Source organism: Hippoglossus hippoglossus, chromosome 14 (genome assembly GCF_009819705.1).
Source record: "Hippoglossus hippoglossus isolate fHipHip1 chromosome 14, fHipHip1.pri, whole genome shotgun sequence".
Taxonomy (NCBI): Eukaryota; Metazoa; Chordata; class Actinopteri; order Pleuronectiformes; family Pleuronectidae; genus Hippoglossus; species Hippoglossus hippoglossus.
In genome coordinates, this window is record NC_047164.1 from 2,240,058 (window position 1) to 2,256,851 (window position 16,794).

Here is a 16,794-nt window from a genome sequence, read left to right on the forward strand (position 1 = left end):
AGGAAGCTCCTGCTCCGTCATGTTCATAAAGCAGAACTGAATTGACTTCAATGATGGGAGAGGGAGGGATGAGAGAGGAGTGAGAGAGAGAGAGAGAGAGAGGAAGAGAGGAGGAGGGGTGAGTGGTGTGTGTGTGTGTGTGTGTGTGTGTGTGTGTGTGTGTGTGTGTGTGTGTGTGTGGGAGTGTGTGAGGGAGAGAGAAAGTGCATCCAGCTCTCAGTCATTCATCTCTCGGGGAGAGGAGAGGAAACTACAACAGGACGAGAGGAGAAAGAAAAAAAGAGGAAGATCTTTTACAAAGTTCTGCGTTAAATCTCCGACTGAGGAACTTTAACCTCCTCCTGCAGATCTCCTCTTCGTCATCCTGTCTTTGTTACATCCTGCTGCAAGTGTTTCACATCCCTCGCTTCTTCTGCTGTGTGAAGATAATTCCACATCCCTCCCCTGCAACCGAGGACATTTTCAGAAGATATTCTCCAAACGCCGGAAGGATCTAAATCAGACGCATCAGTTTTCAGCCTGAATGTTTCCACAACTCGGACAGAGAGCGTGGAGCCTTTCGATGCAGCGTCTTTAAAGAGGACTGTTCAGTTTTTTCTTTTATTTTTTCCTTTGACCTCAGGAGGACGCACTGGGATCGGAGCGCTCCTGGAAGATCTCCGGGAAGAGGAGGAGGAGAAAGAGGAGGAGGAGGAGGAGGGTGCGTCGAGCTGAGAGAGAGCATCCTCCCAGCCTGATCCGTCCTCACACTCACACACCCTCAGCAGCACATTGCTCCTGTAATCGTATTAAATATCGAGTATTTCAGCAGAATAAACTGCATTATCACAAAGTACGATCTAAAAGCAAGATTGTAAAACTCACAGAAGTACAACAAGGACCAGACACATTAATCACAGACGTGTTATAAGTTGTTAAACAGACATTAAAGGTATTTTATAGGGATATTCTACGCACACAGACACACACACACACACACACCAAGGACATCCCGACAAGCCGCCGCAGCATGGATCTCCCACCAGTCAGAGGTAAGCATTAATTCATCCTGTCGCCATCCGATCTGCTGATGAACTATTGATGATTTGTTCGACCTTGAAGTGAAAAAGTTCCATCGGATGAAATAAGAAATTATTCAAAAGGTTTTTTTTTTTACCTCTGCAAACAGGTTTTAATGCACAAATACAGTAAAGCTGCAGGATCTTAAAAGAAATACAACATAATCCTGATGCAGTTGCACGAGTGAATATTTGCACTTTGTAAAATTAGTTTTTTTGGATCTACTTTTTGAGTCTTTTTGGCCGAAATGTTGCAATAAACTTTTGGTTGGTCTCTAAAACATAGAATTTCTCATCAGATGAAACTGAGTTGGACTTTTTTTTTTAGTCCAATCTCATAAAGACGTGGAATGAAAAGAACCCAACGTGCACAGTTCCCTGTTGCAGTTAGATCCTGTTGGAAACTGCAATTCAATGCTGGGTTTACCTCATGAATCCTGTGCATATGGATGAATAAGTTAAAGATAAGATGTGGAAAGAGATTTCTAAATATCTTTCTACCATCTTGGGATTTAAATGCATGAAATATATGATACATTCCCGTCTTGTCACGCTTTTCCACCTCTTGTCTCGAGAGCTGGGTGGAGGAACGATGATCTTCGCTTCATGTTTGACCTTTTTTAACTTCGTGGAAACACTTCACACAGTTGAGGGATTCTTCCTGAGGGTTTGTACCAATATCTGGTTGTGTGTTTGAGCCTCTGGACGGATGAAGTGTTGGACGTGTGTCTGCAGACGTGTTGGTGGACGGACTGATCCGATTACTGTTTTATTAGGAGTGAAGGTGAATTAGTCGTGTTGACGGTTTGATCGTCTGCACACAAACATGCACTTTGTGATTTTTACCTATTTACAGAGAGAGTTACACGACTTTAACCTGAATGAATCATTGAGGAGAGAGAACGAGATTAATGAGTCATTGTTGGGATGTGTGTTAATGTCTCTGTGTGTGTGTGTGTGTGTGTGTGTGTACATGTGTGTAGCTGCGATGGGGACATGTGGGGTTGGGATTGATCGTCCTCAAGGTCGGATGCAGAATGTCAATACCCATCTCCACCCGGGTGGGACTGGAGGGGCGGGCGGATGAGCAAATGATGGGACGGACTGACGGGAGGGAGGAAGAAAGTGAATGGGACGTGAGGAGCGGTGGCGTCAGGGGGAGGGGCCGACCGGGGAGGGATGGACGGATGGAAGGGAGGGGACAACATGTGTGGAGGACTGAGGCGGAAAGATGAACGGATGACGGATGGATAGAGAGAGGGAGGGGATGAATGGAGGTGGAGAGAGGAGATAATGCTTTGACTAATGCACTGAAGAACCACAAAGTTGTGGAGCGTCAGAGGAAAGACTCACAGTGAGACACAGACTAAACTTCCAGCTGAATTTAGAAGAAACAGAACAGAGTGCTTTCTTTCTATGTATATTTATGGGTCAGTATTTACAGCTGATAAAAGCTACAGTAAGATCTTGTTCCACTTGAGAGAGAGAAAGTAGATTCATTAAAAAGGTCAATAATTTGCAGGATGTGCAGGAACAGTGTCTACAGCGCCACCTACCACAACACATTCAAAATCGAAATCAGAAAAAATCTGAGAAAAGAAGTGGCAAGTCATTTTTCTCAATATACGTGCCTCTTCTAAAAGTTACAGATATGGATGAAACGGACAAAATGGGGCAGTACCACCAGAAATCGTGGGGGGGGCAGTGTAGCCGATAGCTCAAGCTTGACGACAATAAGACACGAGCAGGAAATTTCAACAGTGGTAGAACTTTTTGAGGAGAGACTTTACGAGTTGGTAAGAAACGACATCATCTCTAATACTTCTTTAAATTGCTTAAAATTAAACTTGTCCTATAACTATGCTCTAGTTGCCATAAGCAGCTAGTGTACGAATAATAAAAGAAGAAAGTTAAGACCTTGACTAAATATGTGCAACTAAACACCGGCAGAAATTGTGTCACAATTTATTGAAACATGGTGAAGAGGTAAGATAAGATCATTTAAGATAAAATCATTTAAGATAAAATAATACTTTATTAATGGATTACAGCAGCAAAGACGAAAGACAGTAAAGTAATAAACACTAGGAAATACAAAGATATAAACAGAAATATTACAATTTTAATGGAATAGAAATGATGTATACAGTGTAAACAGAATTCAGTGACATGGATTAAACATTAGCCATGAATTGCACAGACAGAAATGACTATTGCACAGTTAAGTTAGTTAAAAATGTGACGCTACACTTTCACAGAACTAATAAACTGAAAGAGTTTAAAGTCGGTTTTATTCTTTAAACAGCGTTTGGTCCAGAACCAGAGGTGAATCTGTGCAAACGTTCAGGAATAATCACTGTTTTTGCTCGAAGCTGCCAAACATCACAACGCTCCTTCTTCCTCTGCACGTTTTCCATCTTCCTCTCCCTTCATGTGGCTCCTCCATACTGAGAATCATTTCCAGTGTCCCCATCCCTCACTCATTCACTCCCCCGTCTCCTCCCCCTGTTCTCCCCACCCCCCCCCGGGCCTGGACTTGCTGGTCTGCAGTGTCTATTTCAGTCTTTCCGTTGGGGTCAGATTCGGCACATCCGGTATCTCATCCAGTTTATTGTCATTCAATCCTGCTGTGCTCCCGGAGGGCACGAGGAGGAAGGCCCCTGGGTCTTAGTGCCTGACGGGCCCCGCTCACGCTCGACTGTAAGCAGCTGTTCCGACCTCGTGCAGCTGCTGATTTATTCTCTTTTTCTTTGACTTGATTGGATTTTATTGATTTCATGAGCCGTGTTTTTAAAGAGCTTAATGTGACACACCTAATAATCCATTACTTCAGCTGCTCTTGGCATCAGAAAGTGATGGACTCGTGCAGCTTCCTACTACTCCAGTGTTTTCACCGACTCTAATGCACCTGGATAATGGACGAATCTGCAAATCTCCAAGTTACATTCAAAGGGAGATTTCACACCCACTGATGAAGAACTTTAAACTCTTGCTTTTTGCTAAATCTGCAGTTAGGTTGTAGATAAACTCACTGACAGTCTGTGGTCACTGGAAATAAACTGTGGCTGATAGGAAGTTGCACATTTGGTCAAGGATGTAGAAAGATCGTTGTTGTGTCTTGTGATTTTAAAATAAGTACAACATACAAATCATTGTGGTTTTAGTTGGTTTATTCATTAGAGTCTGCACGTTGCTCTTATGGTTAAATTACCTTCCAACAAGTAAGAACATAGGTTTGATAACTGGAGAAGGACGAGGTCTTGGACTTGTTTCATCGACTTTGGAACAATCCTCCACGGTTGTTGTTGTTGTGGTTCTTGACTTTGTGCGAGTGGCAAAAGAGACTAAGATCTAAAATGGAAGTTGTTATCTTCACACATCGTTGCCTACAACATCCGTCTCTGTACGAGTTTGCAGAAATGTTTTCATGAATCTTTGGAGAAGAATGATTCCAACTTTAAAACAAACCACAACACAGGGAAGTCCCACCCTGATACCTGTGGTACCAGGTAAATCCTCCTCATTACAACTAATAAAACTAAAGAAGAATAAATATGGCGTCTGGGCCGTGGCTCCCACTGAGGTCAGGAGTGGGCTGAAGTTGTTGGAAGCCAATTTGTAACTTATGAGGCTCACTGGCCTTTGATTTCCCAAAACTTTAGGAGTGATTCATTAACTACAACGGCCACTGCTGATGAGCTGCAGCATTTTTCTTCATGTTCTCCTCAAAGAACATGTTTTACTTTGTGGAGAGAAAGGAGCACAGATACGTCACGGGACAGGATGGAAAAGTTTGGGGAGTGAAGGACGGGACGGCAGCGAAAGCAGAGAGCGAAGGGAGGAGGTGAAGGTGATATGAAGGGAGGAGGAGAGAGGAGGTGAGAGGATGAGGGGAGAAACGAGAGGAGGAGAGGAAGACAGGAAAGAAGAGGAGCGGCGAGGGCAACCCCTCCTCATTCCGAGGCGAAGGGTCACTGCAGTCGGTTTTAAAATAGCCTGAAACCATGATGTCATCAGTGAGAGATGCGGCGACGCTCCGTCCATTAAACTCCATCGACCGTCAGCAGGTCGAGACTCAGCGGAAGTCAGGGAGTCGAGATCAGCACAGATTAGAAGCTTCTCTGAATCAGGGAGTTTTTAACAAAACCTGCAGATTCTTCTTCTCTTACACGATTTAACTTTACTTATTTACATTCTCTTAAAAAAATATATCTATTCAAGAGGACATTGAAATAACAAGAACATTTTGAAACGTGTCTCGCAACCTTCATCTGCAATTATCGTCTTTTTACTTAAATGATTTTGATTCAACGAAGATAGTTGAGTATGAAAATACCTATTGATTGTAGCTACTGTACAACTTTTAAACATAACATAATATAACATAATCACACTCGTAAATTATTTGTTGGGGACTATTTTCCATGGCGGATTACTATTTAGTTAATGTTGGAATTTGAAGGAAAAATATTTAACTTCTTGATTTTTGACAGATTAGTTTCCTTCCAGTAAACAAATCCATAACAGTGACTCAGTCCATAACGTCCAGTGACAAAAATTCTTCATCCAGTTAAAATTCATTGTTTAAAACCACTAAGAAGTTTTTATTTAAAGAATGTGACTTAAACCATTTCTGTCAGACACATGCACAAAGGGAATATGACGCCATGAGGCGGGCGACCGAATGAAACACATCGTAACTTTGATTGAAAATATGGATTTATTTTGGTCTGGAAAACATTTGGGATAATGTGACAACACAGAATATGTAACACAGGTCAAGTTGTTTCACTCAACTTTAAGCTGAAGGCGAGAGAGTTGCAAATTATGAAAGTTAAATAAGAGATGCAGAACTCGTTCTCCTGCAGTTTTGTGGAAATCTGTTTAGTTTTTTTTGTGTAAACTTTCTAACAAGCTCTCTGCAGAGGACACACAAAGAACAGGACACGTGTAGCTCCAGGTAGGTTTCACTGCTGATGCCTCGCTCGAGTTGTTTCCTCAACGCTGTTCTATCACAAATCTAGAAGATGTTAATGTTCACTACAAACCACAAACACATCGCATGAAGACAAACAAAGTTCCCTTCCTAAAATAATTTCAAAGTTTATCTACAAATTAGAGGAAAACCAGGAAACTCTTAAATCCACGATTTTATAGATATGCCACATTTCTGAGAAAGTGACTCAAAGTGAGATATCAGCTGAACCCCGACAGTTTGAGCGTTGATTGGGCGGCAGACACAAAGTGTATAGAGAGTGTTTTTGTAGAAAAGAGTGATGGAGCAGGAGTGTGTGTGTGTGTGTGTGTGTGTGTGTGTGTGTGTGTGTGTGTGTGTGTGTGTGTGTGTGTGTGTGTGTGTGTGTGTGTGTGTGTGCAGTCATTACTGATACTCCCACAGCACAGAGGTCCATCCTCAGGTTACCTCTGATGCTCTCTTGAAACACCAGCTCCCTCCGACTGTTATTCTTTCACTTTGGTTCCTTCCTCTCACATCCATCTTCACGTTTCCACATCGAAGACCTTCTACGGCTTAAGAGAAACAACAATTAAGACACTTGAGTTTCCTCGTTTCCTGTTTTTCCTGCACAGGGACAACAGTGTGATGCTGTTTGCACCAGTCGGAGGAACAGGGAGATGGAGAGAGGACGGCTGCCTCTCGACTTCCCTCCTCTCTCCTCTGAGCCAGATGGATTATCTACTAAATAAAACACTCGCTGTGCTGACGGCCATGATAGTTCAGTGTTTGCCATAAACCTGCGTCAACTTTCCCCTGAAATACCATCGTGAGTGATGAGGAAAGCATCTGATCCAACTAGAAAAAACACTTTAGATTATAGTGACTTGTGCGATAATCAGATTTGACAGAAGATTTCCATATTCCAGTCATTTTCACATGTCCCTGTAAAAGAGATTCAATTTACAATCATCTCAAACACAGAAGAGGAGCAAATTATTATAATTGTAGATACGAGAAAAGTTAAAACTGTTTGTTTGTTTTGCACAGATTCAGACTCACATTTTGAACTTTGAACGGACGCTTCTCTACGTTTTTTCCACCTAAGTCGCCGTTGTGTCCTAACATTGTCGACATGACTTGCAGTATTTGTGTCCCAGTCGTTGGTGGTGGGGGGAGCTGGCTGGAGTTTGCTCGACCAGTAAGTAAGAATGAGGTCATGGAAATGGACGGCAGGCCTCTTCCTTTTAACAATTAGATGGGCTGATAGGCGGCAGAGGACGAGCGAGCCTGTGGCCACCGCGCTCCCTGATGAGATTAGTCACCAGGACTTCTCCTCTCTCCTCGGGACTAATTTGAAAATGCATCCTCGTCTAACCAACCTGGAGCTTCTTATCTGCTGCCTTATGGCTGGAAGGCGCGCGGGGGGGGGGGGCTGCAGAGACACATCCAGAGAGTAACTTCATGCTCAGGCTGCTGCAGCTTCTTCAGGGGTCTCTGGAGGAAACACAAAGAGGTTTTAGTTTTACAGTTTGCTTAATTTGCTTTTTCTCCACTGTCCTGGTTGCTGATCACCTCTCCCCCCCCCCCCCAGTGATTGGATGCCATTCTTGGGTTTCATCCACCATCGTCTCTCATTAGGGCCCGAGCACCGACGGTGGGAGGCCCTGTTGTATTTGGAAGGATTTTTATTTCCCTTTTGGGGCTTTTTCAGGGCCTAGACGCTCAAATTCATACCAAAGTTTGCAGGAAATTCAAAACCCTAAAAAGTATTTGAATTCTGGAGTCATTTGAAATGGGCGTGGCAAAATGGCTCAACAGCGCCATCTAAGGAAAAGCGTGTATCATGACCGGACGCACAAAAAAGTGTAGAGGTGCATTGTGAAAAACACAACATTTTGGATTTAGTGGCCATTTTGGCTATTTTCCACCTTTTTACTTTGACGAACTTGTCCCAGGGCTTTCATCAGATCAACTTCATATTGAGATGAGTGTCATCTCAACAAGATGGAGGTAAAAACTACCTTGACACTTTCTTCGGGGTCGTCAGAGTCAGAGTTTCTGTTTTCATCTCCGTTTTATCTTTCTGCTGAGTCACTGCGTGTCATGACAAGTATCAGGTTCATCTGTATTTGTTCAATCCAAAACAAAACAAGGTTCCAGATCAATAACTTGTATAACCTGCAATTATCAGCAGTAACACTACAAGAGTGAACTGAGTGAACTTACCTTGAATCAGTGCATGACATCATTAAGGTGAACATGAACATTCACATTTAGATATAACGTGAGCATCCTCTTCACAACCCAATGATCTGGTTCAGCTTGTTCAACACATAAGGCTGCACACACACACACATTGTTGAGATTTGTGTATCGTCCTTCAGCTTCTGTTCTCTGCAACCGACCATCACTCACATTTCACACATCTCCTGGAGATCTTTAGCGGTTTCCGTGCACATTGCAGCTGAACAGTACGAATGACGACATTAAGGCTTGAAACACGGTGCAAATGACAACGTTTCGAGTGGAATATGAATGTCGGGGCTTGGGCGACACCACACGAGCAGAATGGAGGCGTGTCGAGTTTTTTCCACGTCTGAAGAAGGGTTAGGGTGCAGCACTGTTTACCCCCGAGACTCCAGAAGTGTTTTGTGTTCAGATTCCTCCCAGTTTAATCAATCTGTTCTGGAAGCTCCGTTTAGATGTTGACCGTAAAAAGGAAAAAGATCTGAAAAACAATCCAGACTTTTGGTGCATTAACAGTGTTTTTGAAATGAGTCACATGGATGTGAAGTCAGACTTCTTTACTTTCCTCCTTTATCTAATCTCATGATCGGAGCTGCTTTAAATGCATTTCCATTTGGCCTCATTACTCCCTGAGAAGACCGGCCCCATGTGAGGAGCGAGCCAGCTATCTCTCCCCCTTGGCCACTTGGCAAGACTGCAGTTCCTTTGTGAGTGTGTGTGTGTGTGTGTGCATGTCCAATACTGTCTCTATCATGCACACACACACACACAACATGTTTTCCTACCAAAGTGGACAACAAACATCAAGCAATCATTTGTTTTTCTCAGAGTTTTGTCTTTTCATTCAAGGCTCAAAGCTGAAGTCTGGACAAAGAATCAAATCAGCTGCATTTTCCACTTGATTCAGATCTTTCATTTCATTTAGTTTTGTCCTCATGTATTTACTGCAGTTAGAAGTACATTTATATTGAGCTCTTAAACATATATTTTAAGTCATGAAACAAGGTGAATGGAAAGACATTCACTCAGTCTTTGGATTCAAAATCTCATCTTTATCACTCACAGGAATCTGAAAACCTAATTTGTCCAAAAGGCAGGAAGCCTGGCTGGACCAATGTGTCCCTTCACCCACTTCACTGCAAGATGTTTCCTCTTCAGCAGATACTTTTGTTTTCAGCCTTCAGGTTTTAAGATGCTGTGTCTGCAAGTTTTAACTTTCAGTATTAGTTCTCAAAATACTCCAACAGCTCAACACTTGGTGGAAAGTGGTTCCAAAGAAAACCAGTTGATTTATAACTTTTTTTAAAGCAGATACTGGTGCACGGCCACAGGAGAAACTTCTTGTAAAACATCTCTGCACTCGCTTCAGTCTTTAGCTGTGGTTGAAGCCACAAACCAAAACTCTGTGTAGCCTACTTTATATTTATCTACTGGTTTTCTGAAAAAAAGTAAAAGCCAGACTTTTGTGAATGGGAACGATCCATCTACTCGAGCAGTCTTGTAAAACCTTGCAGGTAAATTGAAGACACCTTCACACAGGAGTCTGTTGATTCATAAATAAAATGTTTCAGAATCAAACCTGCAAACTTCTCCACATCATCTCTGACTGCATGTGCCGTCACACTCTGTCTGCAGGTGGGTTTCCTCTGCGGCAGCTGCAGCTGTGTTCAACAGATGCTAAATTACAGTGTGGATCTCATGGTCGTATCTCTCCGGCTCTGGCAGGCTAATAATAGCGTTAGCTTGAGCAGTGGCGAACCTCACTGTCACGACGACATGGCTGATGGTTGTGCAGGAGCTGTGCTGCCAAATATCCATCTTTGATCAAGTGCTGCTTAAATTAATACGTAGGTTACTGCTGAATGGAAAGCAGTGAGCCATTAATGGCACATGTGAATATACCGACTAAAGGAAACATTCACTGGGATAAATTTCTCCTGTGCAGAGAATTTCCTGCTTTTCTGTGTTTCATGTTGTCGTCAATTGTGTTTGATTGCAACTGCAAGGGAAGAAGCTCTAGAATCTTGTCATAACACAAGTATATGTATGATTATTTTCATATTTAGGTTGATAATTATAATAAGTGTTGTGTCTTGAAAAGGTTCACATGCTGCAGGTCCTCTCTTCAGCCTCTGTCTAAAACTGACTCTTTAAGATAAATTGTATATTCCCCAAAAAACCCTATGGAAACACTAGAGAAAATAACACTGAAAATAACTTTATTAAGTGAATTATCATCACTTCCCTCCTCTGTGTTTGCAGGTTTATCTGATGTGCCGTGAGTGTTGGGAGCACCGTGCCCCGGCCTGAAGCCCTGGTGCCACCCGGCCTGGCTCAGGCTCACCAGGAGGGACCCTGCTCATTCCTTCAGGATGGAGCTGGACGGGCTGGACCTCCAGCAGGTCCAAGTGCTGTCGCTCGACCATATACGTGCCATCCGGGCCAACAATGACTATGTGGAGAGGCCCGTGGCGCTGGAACCGGCTACCCAGACCGGATTTTTTTATGCCCATGATGACCGTTACCCTCATGGAGTATACACGCATCACCCCCAGCACTCCTTCCACTCTGCCCTGCCCCGCAGCCAAAGTCAGCAGCAGCACGCTCACCTGTCCCACCTGAGCCGTTCCAGTACCATAAGCTCTTCCATTTCTCGGACCAGTGCCACGTCAGACCAGCGGCTACTGGCAGGTTTGACGCCGTCTCACTCGGGGTTAGGTTCAGTGGTCCGTTCTCAACCCAAAGGAGAACTCAAACCCGATACTTCCTTTGGTAAAGGCCTAACGGAGGACGAGGCCGAGCTCGGCCTTCATCAGTTCATCTGCGAGCGCTGTGGTCGCTGCAAGTGCCAAGAGTGCTGCGCTCCCCGCCGCCTGCCTTCCTGTTGGGTCTGTGGACAGCGCTGCCTGTTCTCTGCTGAGAGTGCTGTGGAGAATTGCACTTGCTTTTGTTGCGTTAAAGGCTTATTCTATCACTGCTCCAAACAGGATGATGAGGATAACTGCGCTGACCGGCCCTGCTCTTGTACTGCAGCCCATGGCTGTGCCCGCTGGGGCACAATGGGGCTGCTGGCGCTCTGCCTTCCCTGCCTCTGCTGCTATCCCCCCGCCAGGCTGTGCCTTGCCCTGTGCCAGTGTGCCAACGACCGGGCCAAGCGCCCCGGCTGCAGGTGCAGCAACACCAACACTGTGTGCCGCAAGATTTCTGCCTCTAACCCCAACTCTGGTCACCCCTCGCTCCGCAGCAAAGCGCTGGAGAAGCCGTTATGACAGGCTTGGATGGGGACCAGGTAAATCCGCTTCTCCTCAGCCGTGGCCAAAGCAACGCTGTCGCCAATCAACAGTGCCACAGCTGACATTGTGACGACAATGCCATTGTGACCTACCTACCTAGATATGACAAGCCAACTAACCAATCAACCGTGAAGTGTTGTTCACCTAATGTACCTTGAATTTACTTATTCTCCACCTCAGGAGGGACCAAAGCTTTACTGTGCCTGTTCATATTGGAGACTTCAAGCCGAAAAACAAAGACTCGCCCTGGAGGAGGAAGCTGTCGTGCTTTGCTGCACCGCCCGTCAACCTGAACCAGGGCTTCGAGACAGAACTCACCTCTCTCTGCATTCTGTGGCGTAATGCGAACGTCTTAAAATCTATTTATTTAATGTTGCACCTCTGTCCTTCTCACCCTTTGCAAAGACAACGCACAGAGACAAGTGAGGCAACAAGTCAGGATGGAGAGATGCCTGTGGTGGTGTGTATGGTCTATGCCGACAGTTTCTGTCCTCTTGAATCGGAACAATCGTTAGAGACGGAGACATTCCGACGACTCCACAGAGGCTGAAGTCCAATGAATGAAGACACCGACGTGGTGCTGCAGAGAAAGTCTGACTGGGACTCTGAGCGAAGCACCGAGGTATGAAGTGGGAACAAAGACACTTGCAACAACAGTCTGACACCAAAAAGGGACCATGCACTGTACAAACTGTGTGAACGTCAATGCTATTAAGCTCATTTGTAAAGGAAAAGCACTGTGAGGTAGATGGACATGTTTTCCTCAAAAGCCAAGGAGCTGAATGGGGATTATTTAAGTGGAGGGAGGGTGCATCCATTGTGACGAGGCAGCGTGTGTGTGTGCGTGTGTGTGTGTGCGTGTGTGTCTATGTGTGTGTCCTCCTCCTGTACAACAAGCTGTGTATTGTAGAGCCTGTGTGTATGTTGTGTTGTCAGCAGAAGAAGCCTCCCTTGTTGTATTTTTAGCAGTGTCGCTTCAGTGGAGCTCTCGGGGTCTGGTTGGGTTTCCTCCTGAAGTCAGCCTGTCGCCAGCCTCCCTCCTCTGACCGACCTCCTTCGCCGCCCCCCCCCCCCCCCACCTCCATCCCTCTCTCCTCCTCTTCCTCCAGCCAACCTAATCTTCTCCCCTGTTATCCTCCCATTGTCAAATCAAACTCCCCATCTCACTCTCGTTCAGGCCCATTAGCATCCTCATCCAGACTCAAGGTGGAAAAACACCAGTTTTAGTTTCTCGATTCACGTTAACACCAACTGAACCATCATGCACAGTGCACCGATGTTTTCAGGGTCAGTAACTCAAAATTAGATTTGACTAAAATACATTAAACAGAGAAGGTAACCCGATGTTTTGAGGAACTGAGATTCCGAGTTAAGCCGACTGACTCGAGGCGTATTATTCCCACACACCCACTATTTCCCCTCCTGCTCCGTCCGTCTCTCCTCTTACGCTCAGAGGGCTAAAAGCCTCCAGCTCCTGGTCCACCGAGAGTTGATCAAACAGGCAATTAGCTCCATGATAGCTCTTAATGGGCCGCAGAAGAATGGAGCATGTGGGAGGGAGGGAAGACAGGATGGAGCGGCGCTGTGGTGTTTGGCAGAGGGGGAGAGAGGGATGCTGGGAGGAGGAGAGACGAGAAGTCGGATGAAAGGAAAGAGATGGAGTCGACGCCGCTGGGAAGTCCGATGGAGAGCGAGCGTGTTTGACAAAATGAGGAATGTGTGTGTGTGACGACCGTCGTTGCATTTACGGAACTTCTTCAGAACTTCAGGTGAACGGTAAAGTGCAACATTAGCACTTTGCCAGGAAGGAAGGCTTCAAAGCTGTTATAACACACGCACACGCACACACACACACACACACACACACACACACACACACACACACACAGCGTCAGGCGGGTGCATGTGTGTGGATTTGGATGATTTGAATGCATGTGGGCTTTTCTGTGCGTGTGCACGTGTGACAGGATGAGTCACGCAAGCACAGACACGGACACACACTGACCTGATTTGTTAAAAGTTACTTTGCTATATTTTTATATGTAAATATGGGCTATTAACTGTATAACTATTTTTATTCTGCTTTACTTTGTTCCCATGAGATTGATATTATTACGGCTGTTTTCCATTATCGGGAATATTTACTTAGTTACTGTCGACTCGCGACCAATTCAGGAACTTTTGGGGCAACTCAGAAAACTTTGAACAAGGACTTAGGAGAAAAGCCATGACCACGTCCCTTATTGTTTCAGACACGTTTCAGACCAAATATATGTTTTTATCATCAGGTACCAAAACCTCCGAAGCTGCTTAGACATCAATCAGGTGAATTCTGGATCTTTCATCTGGTTTAAAAGAACAAAATCTGGATTTGTCCAAGAATTCTCAGGTGCAGCTGAGGTCATTACATACAGAGGGAAGTTGGATTTCTACGTCTGCTGCATCGGACGGTTTGATACAAGTTAAAACGAAGTGCTTGTCAGATCAGTTAAAAGCATCTGAAGAGGCTGCATCACACAAGTTGTGTGGCAGTGGACGCCGACAAAGACAGAATCCAAAATGTCCCGTTATCCCCATTTGTGTGATTCATTGCGACGCGCCTCCATTTCTCCCCACGGTACAAAAGTGAAGCCATCTTGTGCTTTTCGACGTCATTCGGATTCAGAGTCTGTGTAGCAGTGATCGTGGGGTGTAGCCGCGGTATCAAGGTCAGGCTCAGCTGTCAATCATTATGTCACGACCCATCAAAAGTTATCATGGAAATGGAAATCACACTTGAACAAACATCAGTGAGATAAGAACCGAAAATGACTTTTAAGTTTGGTCCATGTCCCAAATTCCAATATGGAGGGGGCGGGTTTCAGACCTGTACAGAGATCTGGGGGAGTTTTAAAATACAATCATTGGTCTGAACACTTTAAAAGTGCTGGGGCGACATGGACGAAGATTATAAAGTTGAACTCCTCCACCTGATCAAAAGTTTGTGATTCATTATGTCAAAGCGGAAACAGTTTTATTATTTTAAATCAAGCATTATAACATTTTATTTGCCAGAGCGGCTTATTTCTTTGTGTTGCTGCTCTTTGGTTTTCAGGATGTGTAAATGTTGCCCCAAATGTTTCTGTGCTCATCACTGGTTTCACAATGGAGGACACGCTCAACCTTATTTTCATTTTGTTTTATTAACGTTGCAACTTTATCCACTTTGAGTCTTACCTGTGACTTTATAGTTATCATTACTAATAGAAGTATTGGCAATCAAACATCAGTATCTATGTAAGTGAGGATTATTCACCCAGCCCGTCCACAGTGATGCAGACGAGTGTGAAAACTTTCTCTCAGCTTTTCATCCGCACGTCCAGAAAATCTTCAAAACACCACAAACAAAGTGGTTTTTTTTACAAATGGAGAAACTGAGCTTTTTAAAGAAGATGCTAACGTCGCCTGTCACGGTCATGTACGATAACTCGCTGGCACATTCTATACTGCATGCACGCTCTGTGAATGACAATGCTTCAAAAACAGCAGGAAACCCATGGCGGCCGTGAGCAGAACAACAGATCATCATCTGCGTATAACTTTAATCTGTTGTAATTCTTGTGGTGTTTAAAGACGACGACGTGGAGAAAGAAAGTTTTTATATTTAACCTCATGACTGTGGGCGTGGCCTCTGATTGGTTCCTCCCAGACGTCTCCTCTTCGTTGATTGGATGACTTCAGTCGGATCTTGGTGCTCGTGGAGACAACATGAGGAACATTACGAAACCCGGGTCGAAAGATGTTGCACATTTTTTAAACTGGTTCATCTGTTGTCAGAGCGACTTTGAATACATATTTACAGTCGCAGCTTGATCGTAACCACGTTAGTATGCAATGTTTTTTACGTACTGCAGATACGCAGAGTGACTCGTGCAGTGCATTGTGGGGCACATGTCAAACAAACTTCCATTGACTCCCATGTTTCATTCATCTTTTTGTTCTAAAAAGTTTTTTCAGTTTACATTTTAACCAAATTCTTTTAATATCTTATATTCTCATAATTTGTTTTATTTAATATTAACGAATGAAGCACAAGCAAATGTGTTTTTGCTGAAATGCGAATTTTTTTTTTTTACTAGTTACACTGCAAACAAAACATCAACATTTATTTGGGATCAATTCATTTAAGAAACAAACTCATCATGACGAGATGAATGGAAATGATGAATTGTTATTACAAATTGTGTAATTCAACGGTTGTTTTGAGGACTTTTGTCCAAATCAAAGATCTTTCCCGTGGCAGTGATAGAGGGGGGTGCAACTTCCACACCTCACCTCCGCTGACCAGAATATCCGAGTATCTGTACGTACACACAAATCACTCCGATATGTAAATTCTCTAAATTTCCCCAGATGTTTCCAACATTGCTCAGGAACCTGTGTGACGCTGCCTGTGCGCAGGCTGCCACTGTAACACTACACATCTCCTCTCGTGTCTTAGCGTCGCTTTTGGTACAAATTGGCATCTTGTCTGTTGTAAGAGAATTTAAGGGAGAGTATATGGAACAAATATATATAGAAAAAAAAAAACTATCTAAAATGAATATATTATATATGGAACAATATGCATTTCACACTTTCTGTTTCATCGCTGATATTTGCTTCGTTGATATTTATTTGAACGGTTACAACAATAGCGGGAACACGAATCATGGAGGAGGATGTGGACGAGTGGGGTATTTATTTTACAGTGGTCAGAGGAAATGAGGAGCACCGACCTTGTTGTTGTTGTTGTTGTTGTTTGTCTTTTGGTTTTGTTTCTTCCTCTCAGTGTGGAGCGGCGGCTGCTGCTGCCCTCCTGGCTACAGACCAACCAATAAAAATGAATTTCCAAACGGAGCAAACTTTGTGCCGTGTGAGTGAATGAGTGATTCAACGTGCAGCTGATCTTCACCCATAAATAAACTCAGCTCTGTGTTCACCTCTCAATATGACAGATATGTTGTTTAAACACATTTATTAAAATACAGAAAGCTCATCACACTCAAAACACTTTTAAAATAACGTTAGAGGCTGTGGTGCATTCTGGGATTGGATGACTAAAAAACTATTACTAGAACATTCTCTCAATTAATCTTCTATTTAGATTAAATACTCTAATAAATGTGATAACACCCGTGTTCCCCTACGATTTCATATCAAAACTGCTGCTGTGATAAAGGTTGAATATCAACATCAAGAGTATTTACTTAGATTACTT

The 16,794-nt window shown here is 43.9% G+C and overlaps 1 protein-coding gene across 2 annotated transcripts; it reads left to right on the forward strand.

The window, feature by feature from the left end:
- The first annotated feature begins 220 nt into the window (after window positions 1–220).
- Window positions 221–16,443, forward strand: LOC117774506 (protein sprouty homolog 3). 2 transcript variants are annotated; one of them, XR_004616096.1, is made up of 3 exons: window positions 229–1,031; window positions 10,525–13,903; window positions 13,945–13,978. XR_004616096.1 is itself a non-coding variant. In XM_034606978.1 (2 exons), the coding sequence occupies exon 2, from the start codon at window positions 10,635–10,637 to the stop codon at window positions 11,529–11,531; it is 897 nt and encodes a 298-aa protein (XP_034462869.1). In that variant the 5' UTR covers window positions 221–1,031; window positions 10,525–10,634; the 3' UTR covers window positions 11,532–16,443. The 2 variants fall into 2 exon arrangements, 1 of the variants encoding a protein (XP_034462869.1); XM_034606978.1 differs by having other exon boundaries at window positions 221–1,031; window positions 10,525–16,443.
- The last annotated feature ends 351 nt before the right edge of the window (window positions 16,444–16,794 follow it).